The 22,278-nt window shown below is 37.7% G+C and overlaps 1 protein-coding gene across 18 annotated transcripts in view; it reads left to right on the forward strand.

Annotated features, from left to right (window-relative positions):
- The window catches only part of GIGYF2 (GRB10 interacting GYF protein 2), a 161,263-nt gene that overhangs the window by 42,754 nt on the left and 96,231 nt on the right, over positions 1 to 22,278 (forward strand). For all 18 annotated transcript variants that reach the window (XM_054477539.2, XM_054477535.2, XM_054477541.2 and 15 more), the window contains 5 exons: positions 7,821 to 7,950; positions 9,193 to 9,288; positions 16,379 to 16,490; positions 20,653 to 20,764; positions 21,573 to 21,613. In XM_054477539.2, coding sequence (XP_054333514.1) covers positions 7,821 to 7,950; positions 9,193 to 9,288; positions 16,379 to 16,490; positions 20,653 to 20,764; positions 21,573 to 21,613 — 491 coding nt within the window. The remainder of the gene's footprint in view (positions 1 to 7,820; positions 7,951 to 9,192; positions 9,289 to 16,378; positions 16,491 to 20,652; positions 20,765 to 21,572; positions 21,614 to 22,278) is intronic.

Consider the following 22,278-nt stretch of genomic DNA (forward strand, 5'->3'; position numbering starts at 1 on the left):
GAGTGTGGTGGCATGCACCTGTAGTCTCAGCTACTGAGGAGTCTGAGGCTGGAGGATTGCTCGGGCCTAGGCGTTTGAGACCAGCCTGGGACAACATAGTGAGAACCCGTCTTTAGAAACAAAAAACAAAAAAACCCTACCCAGATAAGTCTAGATAAGGACTTTATTATAGGGAGAATAATTATAGACATTACCTGGCTTTCTGGGAAGGAGCCAAGAAAGCTCCTTTGGGAGTTTCCTCTGTCTCATCTCCTTGGTCTTAAGGAAGTTTTCCCAGGTCTTTCCTTGCAAAGAAGAGGGAAGTACTTGTTTTCTTCCCCAAAGTGTTTTATTTATACATTTGTTAAAATAGTTATGGCCTTGTGTTGTATCTGTATATATATTTGCGCCTTGCTCAAGAAGAGCTAATTCCATTAAGAAATGCACTGTATTTCTCTCTTTTGGTAAGCCCATTGTTGAGCTTAGTGTACTGGACATTGGCATTAATATTTAGTTAACTAATTTAGTTAATAAATGAATGTTGAATGAAGCCATTAGGGTCTTATGGGGGATGGGTAAGAGAATGCAAACCTGAGATTGATAGATTCCTATCGATAATTATGGGATTATGTGAAAAATGAGAGAAGTTCTGGAGGATTAGATGTGTTAATATTTCCAGTTTTCAGAAAGGGTAAAATATTTCTATGTGAACTGAAGGAGTAGTAAATTAGATGTTTTTGAGGGGTGTATTTTGGAAGAGAATATTTCTTCAGAAAACATTTTATCAAATGCTTGCTGTGTTTTATGTCTTGTGTTAGGTGCTAAGGCAATAAGGATAAAAATACATGGTACCCACTCTTTAATGGGGAAGCTGACACTAAATAATTTCACTGTGTCATAATGCTGTAAAGGAATTATAATGCAAGCACAGGATATTCAGCTGCCTATTTGATTTTTCCACTTAGATGTCTTATAAGCATCTCATACTCTATACTTTTCCAAAACTGACCTCGTTAGTTTTGCCTTTATATTTATTTCATCTTAATACTATATGTGCCCATTTGCTCAAGCTAGCAGTCTCAGAGTTATCTTTGATAATTCCTTTTAGTTCTCTGTTCCTATATCGAGTCTGTTACAACATCATGTCAATTTTATCTCTACAGTATCTCTGGAATCTGTTCATTTCTCTGAATCTCTATTGCTATCACCTTAGTGAAAGTTGCCACCATTTCTAACATAAATTTTTGCACCAGTGGCCTACTGATGTTTCCTGGCTTCCTTTTTTTTTTTTGAGATGGAATCTCACTCTGTCGCCCAAGCTGCAGTGCAGTGGTGTGATCTCGGCTCACTGCAATCTCTGCTTCCTGAGTTCAAGCGATTCTCCTGCTTCAGGCTCCCGAGTAGCTGGGACTACAGGCATGCATCACCACGCCCGACTAATATTTGTATTTTTTAGTAGAGATGGGGCTTTACCATATTGGCCAGGCTGGTCTTGAACTCCTGACCTCAAGTGATCTGCCCTCCTTGGCCTCCTAGAGTGTTGGGATTACAGGTGTGAGCCACTGTGCCCTGGCCCCTGGCTTCCATTTTTGTCTTCTATTTGTTTTCCTCACAGCAGTCAGAGTAATCTTAAAATGTAAATTAGATCAAGATTTCTCTAAAATCCTTCAATATCTCTATGTCCACTTATATGACTTTATTATTTTCTTCTACTAGCCTAGCCTCTTAGTTTCATGAAGGCTGGACAGGAACTTGTGTTTAGCAAGGCCTTGAGGATCTCAAATTCTCTTTTTCCCTCCCTTCCCCCTGACTCTCTTTCCAGCTCTCTATCCTTATTCTTCCTTTCTCCTTCCCATTTAACCTCTCTTCTTTCCAGCACCTCTCTCTACCCTGTTGGTGAAAAAGATTAGGAAGAATATTCCTGATAGCAGAAAGGAAGTGTGTGAACATAAGGCAAGGAACTGATTTAAGAGAGGAACTTCATGATGCATAATGTTTACCTTTATTATGTGAAGTGTGGGAGATAGGAGCTTGGAGGCAGCCCTTCTGTTAACAAGGCTTGGATTTTATTGGTCATTGTGTGCCAGTGAAAAAAGAATTGGGGCTGGGTGCAGTGGCTCACCCCTGTAATCCCAACACTTTGGGAGACTGAGGTGAGTGGATCACCTGAGGTCAGGAGTTCAAGACCAGCCTGACCAATATGGTGAAACCCCGTCTCTACTAAAAATACAAAAATTAGCCAGGTGTGGTGGCGTGCACCTGTAATCCCAACTACTCAGGAGGCTGAGGCAGGAGAATTGCTTAAACCTGGGAGGTGGAGGTTGCAGTGAGCTGAGCTGAGATTGTGCCACTGCACTCCAGCCTGGGTGACAGAGTGAGCCTCTGTCTCAAAAAAAAGAAATAATTCTTAGTAACGTAGGGGATTAAGACTTGTAAAATCTTTCAGGATGCATTTGCAGCAGTCCAGGCGGGAGATAAAAGTGTGAATAAAAATTAAGTTAGTTGGATCAGGGGAAGACTTGAGAGACTGAGGATTTAAAACTAATAGGACATGGTAATTGGGTATGAGAAATGGTAGAAGGTGAGGAGTAAAGTATGAATCCCAGATTTTTAATCCAGTGGCTGATTAGATTGGGATGTCCTTAACTATGTTTGAGAATATGGGCAGTGAATGGGTTGGATGAATAAACTGATGAGTAGGGTTAGGGTTTTGGGCATATTGAACCTGATGGGCTTTACATGGTTGTGGATGAAAGCCTGACCATAGGAGAGATCACAGCTGGACTTGAGAATCACAAGCTTCCATAGAAGTGCCTTTTGACTCCCACACCTTCACACATTGTTTATTGACTATCCAAATTGCTTTCATAAGCTGAAGTTTGGATTCTGGACAACACTTATCAAGCGAAGATTTTGGGAGTATCATGGGGCTTTGGGGGGCCTGCTGCTGCCACTTATTTACTACCCATGGTAGAGTTGGGCCTCCTTTGTTAAACAGATCTCATTATAGGCCAGAAAAATGAAGGTAATCAGGACAGAAAATTTTCACGTGGATTTGGCAGTCTTGAGGTTATTGATGAACAGTGCAGGAGCTAGTGGAGTGGCAGGAGAAACCAGGCACACTGTGTTTTGAAGTGACTGAGAAGCGAGGAAGTAGAGATGTTTCTGGATGAAGAGGAAAGATGAACAGTGCATAGCTAGAAGGGAGATGGCTGCATCAAAAGTTTTAAACAAATGAAGAGATATGTTTAGAGACAGACAAAAGCACATAGGGATTAAATTTCTAGAAGAGAGGGTTGTATGGAGGAGATAAAGATCATATGTAGATTTTTTTAACTTTTAGGTTCGGGGGTACATGTGAAGGTTATGTAGGTAAACTTGTGTCATGGGGGTTTGTTGTGCAGATTATTTCATCACCCAAGTGTTACACCGAGTACCCAGTAGTTTTTGCTGCTCCTCTCCCTCCTCCTGCCTTCCACCCCCAAGTAGACCCCAGTGTCTGTCATTCCCTTCTTTGTGTTCATGAGTTCTCAGGTGGATTTTTAGTGAAGAATATTACCCAAATATGTTTTAGCTTTTCTAAGTATCTGTAGGTGAAGAGGGACTTGGAATTGAATTTGTCGATTATTGAATCATAGTACAGCCATTATCCTAACTCAGGCAACTGTCTTTTAGTTTGAGTTACTGCCAGTTTGCCTCCGTTTCTTTTCATAGCACCTGAAGGAAATCTCTGATTGTGTTATTGTGTTATTTTTGTATTTTTTATTTTTTGGAGATAGAGTCTCACTCTCAGCCAAGGTAGAGTGCAGCGTTGCGATCATGGCTCACTGCAGCCTCTACCTCCTGAGGGTCAAGCAATCTTCCAACCTCAGCCTTCCAAATAGCTGGGGCTACAGGCATGCACCACCATGCTCTGCTAATTTTTTGATTTTTGGAGAGACAGGATCTCACTGTGTTGTCTAGACTGGTCTCATACTCCTGGTCTCAAGTGATCCAGCCGCCTCGACCTCCCAAAGTGCTGGGATTACAAGCATGGGCTACCGCACCTGGCCTGTGTTACTCTTAATAAATCTGGTGACTATAAGAAATGTTTAGTCTTGGGCATTGGAAAACAATGGGTGATCCATTGGAAGGGTGGTGAATACATTAGAAATCTTATTGTGAGCAGCAATTGAAGAAATTAGGAATGTTAGGCCATGGGAAGGAGTCTTTGGGGAGACATGGTGATTATTTGCCAATACCAGAATGATTTTCATTTGAAAGAGTGCTTAGATGTGTACTCCAGTGGTAGAAACTGTTGGGAAACATATTGGTTTGGTGTTAAGGAAGATATTTTAAAACAATTTCTAATAAAATATGTGTATATTTTAAACTGGCTATTTTAAATAGAATTTTGAGACCTAATTGTTGGAAAGATTGTGTTTTTTTTCTTCTTTTTTTTCTTTCTTTCTTTCTTTTTTTTTTGAGACAGGGTCTTGCTTTGTCACCTAGACTGGAGTGCAGTGGCTGTTCACTGCAGTCTTGACCTCCCAGGCTCAAGCAATCCTCCCACCTCAGCCTCCTGAGTAGCTGGGACCACAGGCATGAGCCACCATACCCAGCTAATTTTTGTATTTTTTGTCAAGATGGGGTTTCATCGTGTTGCCCAGGCTGGTCTTGAACTCTTGTACTGAAGTGATCCACCTTCCTTAGCTTCCCAAGTGTTGGGATTACAGGTGTGAGCTAACCTGCAACCGGTCAGTTGTGGTCTTTTTAGTAATGAAAACCTAGGTTTGAATCTTTGTTCTGCTGCCTGTGACTGTGGACAAGTTGTTTAACCCTTCAGCTTTATTTTTATCTGTTATGTTTGGGTTGTTGTGAAGGTTAAATTAGATTAAATGAGCTAGTTCACGTGTAAAATTTTCAGCTTCAGTGTTCAGTGGGTATTAATTCCACTTCTTCGGTAAAGAGCCCAACTTTACAGGAATCTAATAAAAAGCAGTTTCTTGGAAGGTACTGGAGTAGTTCCTTTCTTCTTGGAAGGAGTGATTGGACCACTTCTTTGTGGGTATGTTGTTTTCTTACCTGGTTGTTTAACTTGTTTTATGGGGGTTGAACTAAATGACCTCCAAGCCCAAGAATATTTGGATAGGAAACAAAGAGTAGCAGTGAGCAGCCCCAGAACCCAGGTTGTGTTATTTCTATAAATGAAAGCGAATCTGGGACTCCCTGGAAATGATTGATTTCAGGTCTGAGGCAAGAAAAATACAAGATGATCCTGGAACATTCTGACATACCAGATAGAAAAGAAGCTGTTAAAGACTGCTAGGGTCATGTCGAAAGGACCCAGGAGCCAACCTGAAGAGTCTCCCACTCTTCAAAGATGAGACAATTTGAACACTCTTACTAATTGCTGTGAATTGAAATATATTAATAAAATAATGTGTTACTGTTGGACACTGTTGGAAGGTGCAAGTGAACCTAGTCGTTATTCTGAAAACAAATAAGAATTAAGGCTTTTTCCCTCCTTTCCTGTATTAAGCAGTATCATTCGGTAACTATACCAAGTAGTATAAGAGGAAAATTTCTCTTTGCAGAAGTATTCCAGCTAATACATAAGGGAGGAATGAAAGAATATAATCACTTACAACCTTAGTGAACTTAGGGAACCAAGCATTGATCATAAATTACTGCAAGTATCACAAACACATCATCACAATGTGTGCCTCTTGATGGAATAATATACCACTACATATGAAGTACTGCCAAAAAAGAACCCAAATTGATGAAAATCTCAAAATCTCTATACCCAATCACCAGTTTACATGAAATGCAAAAGACAGAAAAACGTTTAATTATATCATGGATAAAATCAGCAAAACCCAGACTTTAAAAAAGTGTTTTGGGTCAGGCATGGTGGCTCATGCCTGTAATCTCAGCACTTTGAGAGGACAAGGTGGGAGGATTGCTTGAGGCCCAGAATTTGAGGCTAGGTTGGATAATACAGTGAGACCCTGTCTCTACAGAAAATACAAAAATTAGCTGGGTATAGTGGTATGCGCCTGTAGTCCTAGCTGCTCAGAAGGCTAAGGTGGGGGAATCCCTTGAGCCAAGGAGGTCAAGGTTGCAGTGAGTTATGATTGTACCACTGCACTCCAGTCTGGGTGACAGAGTGAGACGCTGTGGGGAAAAACAAATTCTTTGAGAAATAACGTTCTTAAATATTTATGGATGGAATGCTAAGCCGAAACTTTTCTTCAAAATAATATCAAAGGGAGCTTAGATAAGGTGGTGGAAAGAGCAGGATTCGCCATGGATTGTTGGTTTTCGGGCTAAGTGATTGGTGGAGTTTGTCATCTGCTTTTTGGTGCATTTATGAAAATACAAAAAATTTTCCACAATAAATAAAAAAAAAAAATCCCACCCCAACAGTCTCACTTTACTAATGCATATTTTTTTCTTTAAATATTACTTTATTCTTGTAAACACATTTTACTGTTTACTATGCATATGCTATTTTTAATAATGTGCACATATTTACTGTGTTTTACTTGGCCTTCATATTAATATTTAATGTGTCATAATTTGGTAGATTATTCCCTTCTTTTTTGCTTTGTGAATAAATCTTAGCACTTTTGGGCACATATTTCAATGCTTCTATTGAATTTTTCCTTAGTCTAAACTAGAATTAAAGTAGCTTGGTCCCTTTCATGCTTGATATCAGCTACTCCTGATGTTAGTTTTTCCACTTGCTGTCTGACACAGTGCTACAGTAGAATCTTACTCGCCATTTTTTGCTGAAGTTTTCTTCCCTGTCTTTTTCCCCATAAAAATATATTATTTTAAAATTAAACAAAGCAGTCCCTTTTCCCCAAGTTCTGTTCTTTAGAGGCAACTTTTGTTATCAGTTTGGAGTATATTTTTTGTCTTCTTAGCAGTAAATGTAGTTTTCAATTTGTCTTTGTACTTTACTGCGTTTTCGGATTCTCTGCACTGACCATTAATTGCTTTTATTAAAAACGTTGTGAAATACTTCAGGCATATAAAAATGTAAATTGTGATAAACACCCGTGTATTCATTGGCAAGCTGCAAAAATAAAACATTGTAGGTACAATTAAAGCTGCCTTTATAATCTTAACTTTTGCAGATATAACCTTATCTTTTGCAGATATAACCTTATTCTGAATGTCGTATTTGTCAATTTCATGTTTGTTTCTATGCTTTTGCTGCAGTTTGTATGTCTTGAAACAGTATAAACCTAGCTGCAGGTTTATGCATTTTATATAAAAATTATCATTACTATAGGCTGTGTTTTGATTTTTCTTTTGTATAGCATACTTTATTAAATATTTTAGCCATTACCAAATTGCCAAATAGATAATTAAATAATTAGCTATTATCAAATAATTCTTTGATTATTTCAGTTTATAATACCACAAACACTACTTGAAAGTTTCCATTGTTTTACATCCTTTCTGACACCTGGTATTATCAGACTTATTAAGTTTTATGAATCTAATGAGTGTAAGGTAGTATCTCACTTTCATTTTAATCATATGCGCCTTTTAAAATTTGGAAAAATGTGTCCCTTTTTCATTCTGTAAGCTTCTGGGAGACGTAGCCATGATGCCTTTTAAGTTAAGGAATTGCCACATGGTTGTCTAGTTATCTCTCAATAAACTGCCCTTTTAGTGTGCCATGACAAAAGATTGTATTAAAGCTAAAGTCTGATACTTTGAGATAGTAGGATTTCTTTTTGCTCTTCTAAAGAACTAAAATGAATTTTTTTTTGACAGTGTATAGTATAAAAAGTCTGTAGCACCAGAACATTTTGACATATTCTCTGTCTTTTCTATTCTAGGCTCCGAGCTCTGTCCAGCGGTGGGAGTATTACATCCCCTCCTCTTTCTCCAGCATTGCCGAAGTATAAATTAGCAGATTATCGTTATGGCCGAGAAGAAATGTTAGCACTTTTCCTTAAAGACAACAAGGTAAGAAAGTAGGAAAAGAGTTCAAAATTGTGAATGAGACTTTGGGATATATACCATGATGTACTGATACATGAAAACTGATTTATTTTACTAATGTATTGACCCATGCCTTTCCACCTTAACTGTTTCCCTGCTTTGAAGCCTGCAATAGTTAACAGAGGATCTTCTAAGTGTTACCACACACTATATTTTAGGCAGCTTCATGGAAACAGGAGAGTAGTCAGCACTTACTGCCTTCTCTAGCTAACTTCCTCTTAACCCCCCTTTCATGTCTATTTGTATCCTAGTTCAATGGCTAAGAAATGAAGAATTTTTCCTTTCTCTTTATTGTACCTCTTATCCTACTTTCCACTTAAAAATAAGGAGCCAACAGGAGGAGCACCTTCGACTATATAAAATTTTTAGTGGAGACAAAACCTTAAAATGTAACACTACATTTGTGTCACTTAGATCAAAACTGAAACAGTGTAAAATATACTTTTATTATGACTTTTATCTTACTCACTGACTAGTAAGAAATAATATTTTGTATTTTTTCCCAATATACATTTTTTTTGAGACAGAGTCTGGCTCAGTCACCCAGGCTGGAGTGCAGTGGCACGATCTCGTCTCACTGCAACCTCTGCAACCCAGGTTCAGGTGATTCTTGTGCTTCAGTCTCCTGAGTAGCTGGGATTATAGATATGCGTTACCACGCTTGGCTAATTTTTTTGTATTTTTAGTAGAGATGAGATTTCACCATGTTGGCCAGGCTAGTCTCCAACTTCTGCCCTCAAGTGATCTGCCTGCTTTGGCCTCCAAAAGTGCTGGGATCACAGGCGTGAGCCACAATGCCCCACTTCCAGTATACTTTGTTTTTCAATGATCGAGAATTTCAAATTTTAATGATGGTTGCTAAGGACACATACAGTTGCTTATAAAACTCTCCTTATCATCTTCTGCTTTGCATTAAATGTAGAGACTTTTATTCCTCTACTTTGTGCTCTGGTATAGCAGAATTAGTGCTAAATCCAAAAGTGGCAATCACTTGAGAAGCTGGGGAGTATTGACTGGGGTTTTTAATATTGACTCTCTCAAAATGTATAAGGGCTATAGAAGTCAATTATGGCTGAATAGGCATTAATCTGTATTTATAATAATCAACAATAAATAGAAGAGTATTCTTTCTTGGATTTATCTTCTTGTATTTCTTCTTATTTCAGGAATAGCATTAATCTCATAATCATGTGTTTGGTCCTACAGATACCTTCAGACCTTCTGGATAAAGAATTTCTGCCTATCCTCCAGGAGGAACCCCTTCCACCATTGGCTCTGGTACCCTTTACAGAAGAAGAACAGGTTTGTGATTAGCTCTGAGCCCCAGCAAACTCTTATTCTTTTCCTGCTAAGGCATGAAAATAGGAAGTTACTATTTATGTATGCTCTAAGGATTATCCTGCATCCTCATAGGTCTGCTTTCTTCTATTTCTTGGTGTGTTGATGCTTATTAGTTGACTAGATTTTGCTGTAGTATCTGTAGCTTTTGAGTATTATTTGGAAACGTTTGTAGATCCTTAAGGACATTGGGAACCATCCTTTAAAACTTACTCAAGTAGAGAGGAAGAGTGATTTGTGGGGAGGGGAGAAAATCATCTTTGCAAATAAGCAGATTTTCAGAAGTAATTACCAACCTGAATTCTTACCAGTGCATTTTACCACTAAGGGAAAAATGTAGATCTTCAGTTCAAAATGCATTCAAAACTCGTCTGTCACCAATGTGTGTGTGTGTGCGTGAGAGAGTGATGTGAGAAAGTAAAACTTGTGGGCTGGAAAGTAGCGAATTTAGTGTTGTTCCTGTTTATAGTGTATTTTGTTCTGTGCAAAGAAAATAAAAGAGTTTCTGATTTCAAGGAACTTATGATGACTAGAAAAATGGAAAAATAAGCCTTGTTGGAAAGCTTGAATGTTACTTTATGGGCATCCATACGGGAAGAAGAGAGTCCAGACAGCCAAAAATATATCTGTTTGACTCTTAAGGAAAAGGTAAAGCAAGAAGTGATAAAAATCTTTTCAAATACTCTATGAAATATTAAAATCCTGGGCATTGGAAAGAGAATTTTTCAAGAGGGTTTTAAACTATGAAATTTTGAACGACAAAAATGTTGGGGCCAGACGCATGGCTCACACCTGTAATCCCAGCGCTTTGGGAGGCCGAGGTGGGCAGATCACCTGAGGTCGGGAGTTCGAGACTAGCCTGGCCAACATGGTGAAACCCTATCTCTACTAAAAATAAAAAAATTAGTCGAGCGTGATGACACACGGTTGTAATCCCAGCTACTTGGGAGGCTGAGGCAGGAGAATCGCTTGAACTCGGGAGACAGAGGTTGCAATGAGCTGAGATTGTATCACTGCACTCCAGCCTGGGCAAAGAGTGAGACTCCATTAAAAAAAAAAAGGAACAAAATGTTGGCATATGTCCTTTACTTGAATACCTTCTGTACACTTGGTACAAAAATGCAGAAGTGTGATACACAGAGGAAAATGCACCTTGGACATGGCTGTAGCCAAAGGTCTTCCTGGCAGAGGGGTAAAAACTGAGCCTTAGGAATTAGGGTAAAAAAGAATCCTGCAATTCAACTAATATTTTAATCCTTTCCATGCCAGCTGCCCCCTTTCCCAGAGGCCGCGAATGTTAGCAATTTCTTATGTATTTTTCCAAGTAAATATGGAAATATATTTTCCTCCTTTTAATACAAGTGGTATGGTTCTGTACTTCCAACATCAAGTATTTTTATTGAAAGACTTCCCTGCAGATTTGGGAAAATTTTTTCCCATCATTTTTGTTTGCATTTCCTTGCCTGTAGCAGTTAACAGTTGTTTTTCAGTTGTTTATTCATCATTTATATTTGTTAATTTTTTTCTTGCCTTTGCCAATTTTTCTTTTGGGATATTCATCTTTTGCTTGTTGATTTATGCTGTTTATATGAGCTCTGTGTGTGTGTGTGTGTGTGTGTGTGTGTGTGTGTGTGTGTGTGTATTTTTTGTTTACTTATTTAGATTTTCTTTTTTGAGCTAGGTTCTCACTCTGTCATCCAGGCTGGAGTATAGTGAGGGTCTCACTCTGTCACCCAGGCTGAGTACAGTGGCATGATCATAGCTCACTACAACCTTGAACTTCTGGGCTCAAGGGATTCTCCTGCCTCAGCCTCCTGCATAGCTGGGAGTACAGGTGCATGCCACCACATTTGGCTAATTTCGTTTTTTGTAGAGACAGGATCTCGCTCTGTTATCTAGGCTGGTGTTGAACTCCTGGCCTCAAGCGATTCTCCTACCTCAGCCTCTCAAAGTGCTGGGCCTACAGGCATGATCCACCATGCCTGGTCTGGCTCCTCATATTTTAAAGTCATTGACCATAGCTGTGCCCAGTAAGTTTTCTAAATGTTAAAATTGCATTTATGATTTTATTTATTTCTTTTTCTTTTTCTCTTTGAGACTGAGTCTTGCTCAGTCACTCAGGCTGTAGTGCAGTGTCACAGTCTTGGCTCACCACAACATCTGCCTCCTGGGTTCAAGGGATTCTTGTGCTTCAGCCTCCCGAGTAGCTGGGATTACAGGCGTATACCAACATGCCTGGCTAATTTTTGTATTTTTAGTAGAGACAGGGTTTCACCATGTTGGTCAGGCTGGTCTCAAACTTCCTGAGCTCAAGTGAATCCTCCTGCCTTGGCCTCCCAAAGTTCTGGGATTACAGGGGTGAGCCACTATGCCTGGCCACATTATGATTTTAAATAAAAAAGCTAATTTTATGAGCTTCATATACCAGTTCTATTCTTTTGTGATTATTCTTTTAATTTTTAGCTATTTATATATTATTTTTAAAAATTCCTTTTTATGTTTCTTTAAATGATTTCCTAGATTTCTTAGAGACTAAATATATCAGAAGAGGGAGGAGGACATGCTACTAGTTACCAAAATGTGGTAGACTTCTATTCAACAGAGTGAATAATTGAATTACCCAGAAACATCTTGTAACATTTTAAAGAAATTAGTGTGTAGTAAGTACACAAATCATTTGGAAAATCAAAAATTAATTTGCAAATGTTGCTTGGGATCTGTTGGTTAACTGCAGTTAACCAGTAATAGTTGGTTAACAATTTAGAGAAGAATAAAATTAGGTATGCACTACACCTATACACCAAAATTAGTTCTAGAACAACTAAAGGAATATGTTTAATTTTGTTCTTATGATGGAAATGTTTATCTTAAGGTCTGTATTCTGTGATCACAGCATCTTGATGCAAGGATTGGAAGGTTTTCACTGTAGCCACAGAAGATCATCAGGTCCATTTTGAAGGCATTTAAAATGCACCATTTGGGATTTCCTGATACATATTTGGTAGCCTTTATCATTTACCAAATATGTTGGAGTAGGACAGTGCTTAAAGCTGGCAAAAAATTCGATGTTTGTCCTTTGAATGATCAGGTACCCCTTCAGAGATTAGTATAGACTAGATCTTCCTAGACTAGAGTTTTGTGTACCTTTTCTTTTGGTACTTCTAGGGAGGTAAATAATAACTTAAAGCAGGCTTCTTGCTGCATGTCTTGTTTGCTAAAGTTACCTGAAATAGGTATTTTTAAAGTATACTGACATACTCATTCTCCTTCTCCCTCCATGTATCTATGTATCAAATATAGTGAGAAAAAAATGCATTACACCTGCAATTTAGGTAGCTGTTACAAGACTGGTGTATTTTATTTATTTGACATCAAAGAAGTTACTTTATTTATTCTTTTTTTTTTTTTTTTTTTTTGAGACAGAGTCTCACTCTATCGCCCAGGCTGGAGTGCAGTGGCGCGATCTTGGCTCACTGCAAGCTCTGCTTCTCGGGTTCACGCCATTCTCCTGCCTCAGCCTCCCGAGTAGCTGGGACTACAGGTGCCCGCCACTGCACCCGGCTAATTTTTTGTATTTTTAGTAGAGACGGGGTTTCACCTTGTTAGCCAGGATGGTCTCGATCTCCTGACCTTGTGATCCGCCCGCCTCGGCCTCCCAAAGTGCTGGGATTACAGGCGTGAGCCACCGCGCCCAGCCTATTTATTCATTCTTGATAATACTTGTATATATACCTAACAAAATTCAAAAAGCACATAATGAAAAGCAAGTCTGTGACTCACCCAAACTCTGCCACCTATTACTCTTCCTCAGAAATAACCGCTATTTCCATTTTCTTGTATTCCCTTCCAGGGGTGCTTATGGTGTCTACAACTATCTGTATATTCCCTTAAACACTATTTCACACACACACACACAGAAATGGTAGCATGTTGTGCACACAGTTCTACACTTGACAGTATTTATTTATTTATTTATTTATTGAGACAGAATCTCACTCTATTGCCCAGGCTAGAGTGCAGTGGTGTGATCTTGGCTCACTGCAACCTCTGTTTCTCGGATTCAAGTAATTCTTCTGCCTCAGCCTCCCGAGTAGCTGGGATTATAGACGCCCACCACCACGCCTGGCTAATTTTTGTATTTTTATTAGAGATGGGGTTTCACCATGTTGGCCAGGATGGCCTCCAACTCCTGACCTCAAGTGATCCGCCTGCCTTGGCCTCCCAAAGTGATGGGATTACAGGCGTCTGCCACCATCCTTGGCTATTTTTTGTAATTTTAGTGGAGATGGTGTTTTGCTGTGTTGGCCAGGCGAGTCTCGAACTTCTGGCCTCAAGTGATCTGCCTGCCTTGACCTCCCAAATTGCTGGGATTACAGGTGTGAGCCACCATGCCTGGCACTTTACAGTTTTAACCTAAGCATCTAAAAGATAATGACATACTTAGCTTTTAGTATGTATTAGACACTGTTCTAAGCACTTAACATTTAATGTGTTGAGTGCTTGCAGTGACCCGTGAGGTAGATAAAAATATCCCTATCTACATTATATAGATGAGGAAAATGAGGCACAGAGAAGTTGAGTATAGGGGCCAGAATTCAGTCCCAGGGAGTTTGGCCTCTCCGTGTTCCTAATTACAAGTATGCTCCATGTCTCTGTATATTAGGTTGACCATAGGACATTGCAGTTTTTGTTATCATACGATTCTGCCTAAGAAATAGATTTGTGGCCCAGCACAGTGGCTCACACCTGTAATCCCAGCACTTTGGGAGGCCGAGGCGGGCATATCACAAAGTCAGGAGATTGAGACCATCCTGGCCAACACTGTGAAACCCCATTTCTACCAAAAATAGAAAAAATTAGCCGGGCATGGTGGCATGCACCCGTAGTCCCAGCTACTCAGGAGGCTGAGCCAGGAGAATCGCTTGAACCCGGAAGGCAGAGGTTGCAGTGAGCTGAGACTGTGCCACTGTACTCCAGCCTGAACGACAGAGCAAGACCCCATCTCAAAAAAAAAAAAAAAAGAAATAGAGTTGTTTCTTTTTTTTTTTTTAATCAGCAGTACAGAATTTTACATGTTAGAGGACCATGATTTTTAAATTAGGATTGGCTAATACATAGATGGCTTCCATATTTTTGCTTTTATGAACAGTACTGTAGTTAATGATCTTTCTGTTTATGTTAGTTTTTACATGGGTAAGAAGTAGAATTGTTGTGTCAAAGGGGATGGGCATTTAAATAATTTTTAGAAATTGCCTTCTAGAGAGATTATACTAGTTTATACTTTCATCAGCAATGTATGAGAGTTTGTGAAAATATATGAGTGTGTCTCCACACATACAAATGGGTGCATTTGAGTTTTATATATGTGATAGTTTGGTTAATAGGTGTTCAACTGCATGGGATCCTAGCATACATAATGCAGTTAGCTCTGACCACAATTATTTCAATATTAGAATATATTAATCTGTATTTTGGGACCTCATACTGTTGTTTAATTATAATAATACCCAGAGACATTATTTAGTACCCCACTGCTTACTCTGTGCTAAAAGGTAAGTTAATATATATGTTTCAATCAGTTTTCTTTTTTATTAAGTACATTTTATTATAGTTTGAAATAGAAATATAATTTTTGAGTTTGGTGTCTTTTATTTTTAGTTGTCAAATATATCTTAAGTCTTTAGTTTTGAAGTTACTTGATTATATGACTATATACCTATAAACTAAAAAAAAATCTTATTTACAGTGATAAAGTTCCTAAAACTTACCAAACAAATTGTTGTGAATAAAATTCTGAAAAAAGCAGCTAGGAGAAAATGACCTATTTATTACAACACATTTAATAATGAAAGTAGAAGTTTTTTAACGATTAGATGTTGACTTCTTCAAAAGAAGGTGGTATAGACATCATATTTCAGTTGACTTTGAATCAAAATAGAAAGTCAGTGGAAACCAGTTTGGACTAAAATATTAGTTGAATTGCAGGATTCTTTTTTACCTTAATTCTTTCTTTCTTTTTTTTTGAGACGGAGTCTTGCTCTGTCACCCAGGCTAGAGTGCAGTGGCATGATCTCGGCTCACTGCAGCCTCTGCCTCCTGGGTTCAAGCAATTCGCCTGCCTCAGCCTCCCAAGTAGCTGGGATTACAGGTGCCTGCCACCGCGCCTGGCTAATTTTTGTATTTTCAGTAGAGACAGGGTTTCACCATCTTGGCCAGGCTAGTCTCGAACTCCTGACCTCATGATCCACCTGCCTCGGCCTCCCAAAGTGCTGGGATTACAGGCATGAACCACCACGCCTGGCCTTTTACCTTGACTCTTAAGCCTAAGGTTTTCTCTCTGCCAGGAGAACCCTTGGCTACAGACATACCAAAGGTGCACTCCACTATCTCTTTGTACTTGACCCTGTTCCAGATTGGCTGCAGTGCAAATGCAGGTTAATAACTGAGTGATTGGGTTTTACTTTAATTTATTAAGTATTCCCTTCATCTTCCCATTAATGCGTTATTTAGATGGTTGGTCTTGTTTAGATCCTTGGCCCTTTCCCATTCACTTATGAGTCCTGTCATTCTGTTGAATACTACTTGGAGTTGCTAATTCACATTGATGTGCAGAATGTCCTACTCTCGCATCAGACCTTTTGGTAACTCCCTTTCATTTCCACCTTTCCCCAGTTAAAGGCTTACGGGACCCTTTCAAACCAGATCTCTTTTGTAAAATTTTCTGTATTTATTCTGTTATGTATTTTCCCTATCTACTTGTGCATATATAGAGTGTTTAGTTTGTTTGCTTATTTCCTCACCAAACCTAGCATAGTGTAAGACATTGGTTGTCAGTTCTGTTGCTCTGAAATGTTAATTTGCAATTATCAGGTAAAATCGAGTTTTGGATCATCTCGTATGTTGTGCAGTTATGGTTTTCCATTGCTAGTAGTAATTAGATGCCATTTTATAGATGCAGAGGGAATGTGGGGAGAAGCAACATGTAGTTTTATCTGTTTCATCCATTTTTTTCTTTCTTTTTGTTCCTTTTTCTCTTTTTTTTTTTTTTTGGCAGAGAAACTTTTCCATGTCTGTAAATAGTGCTGCTGTCCTGCGATTGACAGGACGAGGAGGAGGAGGAACAGTGGTGGGGGCTCCTAGAGGTCGAAGTTCTTCAAGAGGGCGAGGTGAGCTTTCATATGAAAAAAGTAATAATGGAGGAGGAGGAGGATAGAGAACTTACTTTTAAAATATTTTAATGCCTGATTTAATAAAAACTGTTCTTTGACATTAACTGCATACTAAATGTCCTGAATATTTATATTCAGAACCATTTTTTTAAGGTATCTCCTCTATAATCCCTGATTTGGAACAGAGGAGTATAATTCTAGCTGTACAGATTTGAACATGAGGGAGTCTAGACAGTCCCAATTCACTCCGAGAAATCCATGTTCCTCATCCCCAGAGAGCCTTACACTTTGGGAGCCAATGCCTCCTGAAGTGTCTTAACTATGGAAGCAGCACTGAAGTACCTGCAGTCCTCTGTGACAGTTTCTGTGTGAGGGGCGTGTGCCAAGAGCTTCTCCAGCCAGAGAGGGGCTTTAACAAAAACTGCCTCATCAAGACTAGGACCTTTGGGGTAGAACAAAAGATAATTCTGCCACATTCATTTATTTAACTTATAGTTTTACACATTTTTGTCTGGAAAAATAGTTCTTATTTTGATATTACTTGTTTCTTTGATATCTGCCCCCTATTTTGGGTTTGCTGATTTTCTCCTATATGATGACATTCTTAATATTTGTAATATGAATATTTGCTTAATCATTTAGCTCTTACGTTGACTAAATCATAACAGTGGTCTAAATACACCTTGTAATTTTCTCTAAGAGATGCTTTAGAAATGGAAGAATTGGATGTCTGCAATGAGTGAGACCATTGTCTCTGCGTATTGTACCACCAAGATTGGCATGATCATGAGTATAGAGTATTTAAATTCTTTATAAATAGAGTAATTTATCTACAGTCTCTCTAGAAAATGTATTCAATTGTGCATTCCTGGGAAGAGATTTCTTTTAGTAGTCTACTCAGAATGTGAGAATCCAGGTGTGAAGTGTCTGATTAAAACTCTCCACTTGTTTTGCTAGGTACTATTACCTAGTTGTGTTTTTTCCTTCTGGCTTTATTTGTCCATCTTTAGAGAGTTTTTTGTTTTTTTTTTTTTTACCCTGAGGAGATGTTAGACTAATCTGTAAAACTTAAAGGAAATACCTGTGCAACAAAATTCTGGGTGGTGGGATCTAGGCATGTGTGTGCTTCAAAAGCTCCACAGGCAATTCAGATTCATAAACCGAGTTAGGTTCCATTGGTCCAGAATTTGAGATCCATGCATCTTGGTGGCATGGTGGTGGTTTCGAATTGGGACTGACCACTTATGGCTCTGGCCTGCTGCTTGGGCATTTCCTGTGTTTTTCTGCTGTGGGTTGGTGGCAAGGAGAGGTTGTACTTGGGCAGCTTTGCCTCCAGTGCTTTTCAGGGCAAGCCAGGGAGAGATCTTCTTGATGAAGAAGTGTGAAGAACACCGACTTTTGTGTGCTGCAAATACCAACCAATCTCTGAACAGCACCCCCCTCCCCCCGCCATTACTTAATCGAGAAACAAGTGAATGATTGAATTTCTCCTTGCTTTTTGCTTTATGATTGAATTTCTACTTGCTTTTTGGTTTCTTTGAAATGAAGGGTTATCACATATGATAGAAAGCTTACATTCGGAATTTAATCAGGCTATGTAAAAAAGATAGATGTTGTGACATATGTAAGAAATCATGACTTTATTTACATATTAATGTTGAAGAATGGCACGAAACTAGTCAAGTGTCTCAACTGACTTGGTGTGAAAAGTATTTTTAACATTATCTCAACCACCCGTGATTCTTTTTAATGATCTCAGTAGCTCATTTTCTAAAAGAAAGTTGTAATTATAATCTGTGGTTTTGTGTTTTCCACTCATTACTTAATTTTAACTTGCTGGTTAAATAATGATTATTGTGGCTTTTCTTTGTATAGGCAGAGCTAACACTAGATGATTATCTTGGCTGTTTGCAACTTTAGGAAACTTTGATGTGGAAATTGACTGATTTCCAGGCTGCTAAATATCATGTACTAGTAAAATTTAAATAAACTAAATAGGTGGTAAGAACAACATGAAACTGTCGTCTTATTTTATTTGGTTAGGTTGTTTAAAAATAAAGCAGATTGACACAACTCTCAACCATTGTCTTCATCATTATTAAAAGGAAGTATGTTTTAATTCCCAAAAAGAATAGGGTGAATTCTCAGTAGAACAGTTCTTTAATTGAGCCTTACGATAGGTTCATCATGTTATATTTACTTACTTATTCATGTATGGGAACCACTTTATAGAAGATTAAAATTTTTCCAAGTTGGAAAGCTTTAGGACTTGATCGTTGTAGTATGTCCCACCCTAAAGTTTTAGTATCATTAGCAGGACTGGTGTCAGTGCTAGTCATAACTGAGAAAATATTTTATATGTGTTTTGCTTGATTTTCAGGTAAGCTGGAGGCTATTTTTTATATTTATATGTTTCTGGAATAAAACATTTTCTTCCAGGTGATACAAGTGTAATGGCCTTCCTGAGAAAATGGCTTTCTCTAAAAGACGAGGAGACTTTTGCCCCCATCCTAAAATCTTCCTTGTAGAGGACATGCGTTATATGACAATTTGTATTACATTATTTTAGGATCTTAAATACAGTGTATATATTTCCTGAAGGGGAGAAGTACTTAAACTGTGAGTTGACTTTAAGTGAAGTTGACACAAGTGGAAGGGTAACTTTAAGATTATTATAGTTCCACCGTGCTTCTCACTTCCATTTGACAAATGAGGAAGTGGATACTTGCACTAGTCAAGAGGGTATCCATTGTTTCTAAGATTACCCACAAAATAATTTGGTGCATTATTTTGATGCTTCATAATATAGTCATATAAAAGTACAAGTGTATTCTGAGTTAATTCTTGATAAATTACAAACAAGAAATAGAAATACTGCATGATATTTGAAGTAATTAGCTCAATTATATTTAGCTTTGGGATGCATTTGTCAAGATCCCATCATCATTTTTCTTTGGGTCATTGTGCGCTGTGAGAAAAATTGAGCTAGGGACGATGGCTAAGATTTCACCTAGTTATAAATACATCCTTAGACCCCCACCCCTCCTCCCCTCCTCTCATTTTCTCACCTGCGTATTGAATACAAATGTTTGTTGGGAAAACTGTACATAAAGTATAAAGCTAAAAGTGCATATGGTCTTCTGCCTCCAGACCTAACAATTGGGTATATAGCCTTCTTGACCCTAACGGTGCAGCTATATCATTTATATAAATGGAATAATTTTTATTTGCATCATTCTTCAGTATGTTCTTGTTATTGAACAGAATAATATCCGTGCTTAATCTGCTGTGGCATCACAGTGTTCTACTGTATTTTATCAGAATTTATGTAGCTAATCCTTTATTGATTAGATTTCTAGTTTTTTTTTAATTACAGTAAACATCTTCATATATATTTGCATTTTTGTACAACTATTTCTATTAGGATAAATCCTAAGTAGAATTGTTGAGTCAAATGTCAATAGATATAACCAAATTGCCTTCAGTAAAGGCCAGTTTATGCTTGAACCACCAGAGAGAGCCTCTAAATCCCTATACCCAGACACTCTGCCAGCTTTGTTGGTTCAAGTTTAGTCCTGCTACATTTCTTTTTAACCTCAAGATTTGGGTATAGAGTAAACTGTACCTTTGGTTACTGTGTAATATACCCTGTATGGCGTTCATGAGATTTGATGGTTTTAGAATTGATGCTATTAAGTTTTCCTTTCTCTGGGATTAGATAAATTATTTTAACTTTTATGCTTGACTTTTTAACTTTAGCCCCTGTATTCTTAAACTCTCTAAACCAAGATTTCTTCCATTTTTATGAAAATAAAACAATAAAATATTTAATCTACGGTAGTGTTTTATTGAACTTCTTAGAATTTCACTATTCAACTTTTTGTTAAAGAACTTAAAGTTGATACTTTCTTGTTCGGGACTGGGTCTATTACATTATATTATGTTAGTTTTTTAACTTGTTTCTTTCAGCCTCTTGTGGTCCAGCTACTTCAGTGCCATTGTTGGTCTCATAAGTCAAGATCATCAGGCCTCATTCAGTATTTAAATGTAGATGTCCTGCCTTGTATAGAGATGGAACTTTAGATATTAATTTATGGCGGTGAATGTGTGCCACATGTTGACATCTGACTATCATTTTTTTCTGTTTTCTTATTTTCAGGCAGAGGCAGAGGTGAATGTGGTTTCTACCAAAGAAGTTTTGATGAAGTAGAGGGTGTTTTTGGTCGAGGAGGTGGCAGAGAAATGCATAGATCGCAGAGCTGGGAGGAAAGGTAACTAAAGGATCCACATATTGGCATAAAAATTTCTTGGCATATAAAACTTACTTATTTTTTGCTTTCTGCGGAGAGAAATGTTTTTGTACAGTTAAAGGGTTTCATTTTAAAAAATGCTCTTAAGTATTGAATGTCAAGTTGTACATTAGAAATTTTTAAATGATTCTTATTTAAAGGAAGACGGATTCTAGATAGATAGGTTAATATATGAGTGCCAGCATAGTTAATTTGATTTGGTATTTGATAGCAAATACCAAATTGTCATGTTATTGTTTGTTGGTATTAGTAAAAGTATCTTCTCTCTATATTGTTTGTGACTTTATATGAAGTCTATCAAGATGAGTGGGGGCAATTGCACAAAGATGTATGTACAAGAATGTTCACTGTGATGATATTTATAATACAAAATAATTGGAAATAAGCCAAACAGATTGATGTTGCCCTTATATAATTGTATATCCACAAAGTAGGATATTATATGAGCATTAGAGGTATTTTTGAAAATATTTAATGATGTGGGGAAACACATTCTAAGAGCAGTATATAAAACTGTATACTATGTATCTAATTTTAAAAATAATATTTTGGGTCAATAGAAACAGCTTTTGGTAGGTGAGGGGATGGATATTTTTCTTTTTATCTTTGTGCTTTTCTATATTTTCCAAATATTAGGCAATAACTATGTATTTATTTGTTTTGTAATTTGAAGAAGAAATGCTTTTAGAAAAATGGGAAAGTGAGTGTCACAGATAGGAAATCTATATCACTGTGAGACTTTGTTTGAAACTTATTTTTTCTTTTCCAGGGGTGACAGACGTTTTGAAAAACCAGGACGAAAAGATGTAGGTAAGGTTCTTACCTACACACATAAGGATAAATTTATTAAAAATTGACTCAGTTACCTGCACCTCTCCAGTAGATGGGGCTGCAGCATTTCTTGCATTTAAACTTCCACGGTTATTTGAAGTCTCTACTGCATGAAACCAGAGATGATGAATACAGCCATTAGGATTTACTTGACTTGGTCTGTGTGTTCTCTGCAAGGCATATATTCTTTACTAAGGCCAGTTTGTGAACTGAAGACTCAAGTTAGGAACCAATCTACTAACTCTTTTTCTAGTGTAGATAGCATCTCACAGATGAGAAGAAACAGGGCAAATGCTAAAATCTTTGCTTTTGTATCAGAGAACAAAGGCCAAAACTATCAGTGTTCTTAATTTACTAATTTATTCATCTGGCCGTTTTGCTGTATAGTCCTTTTTTTTTTTTTTTCTTGTTTTGTGATGAGAACAAAAAGAAAATAACTCAGATAAATTACAGTTAAGGTAGCCACAGAAGAGGAACATAATAAAGGAACAGGATTCCATTGTTTATGATGAATTAATCATAATTTGTATTTAAATACATAATTTATATTTAAAGAATTTATACTGTTAAGATGAGCTTCCTAACTGATTAAAGGTACTACCTTACAAACTACCAGTAGGTATTAACATCTGAGGAGAAAATAA

This window comes from Pongo pygmaeus, chromosome 11 (genome assembly GCF_028885625.2).
Source record: "Pongo pygmaeus isolate AG05252 chromosome 11, NHGRI_mPonPyg2-v2.0_pri, whole genome shotgun sequence".
Lineage (NCBI taxonomy): Eukaryota > Metazoa > Chordata > Mammalia > Primates > Hominidae > Pongo > Pongo pygmaeus.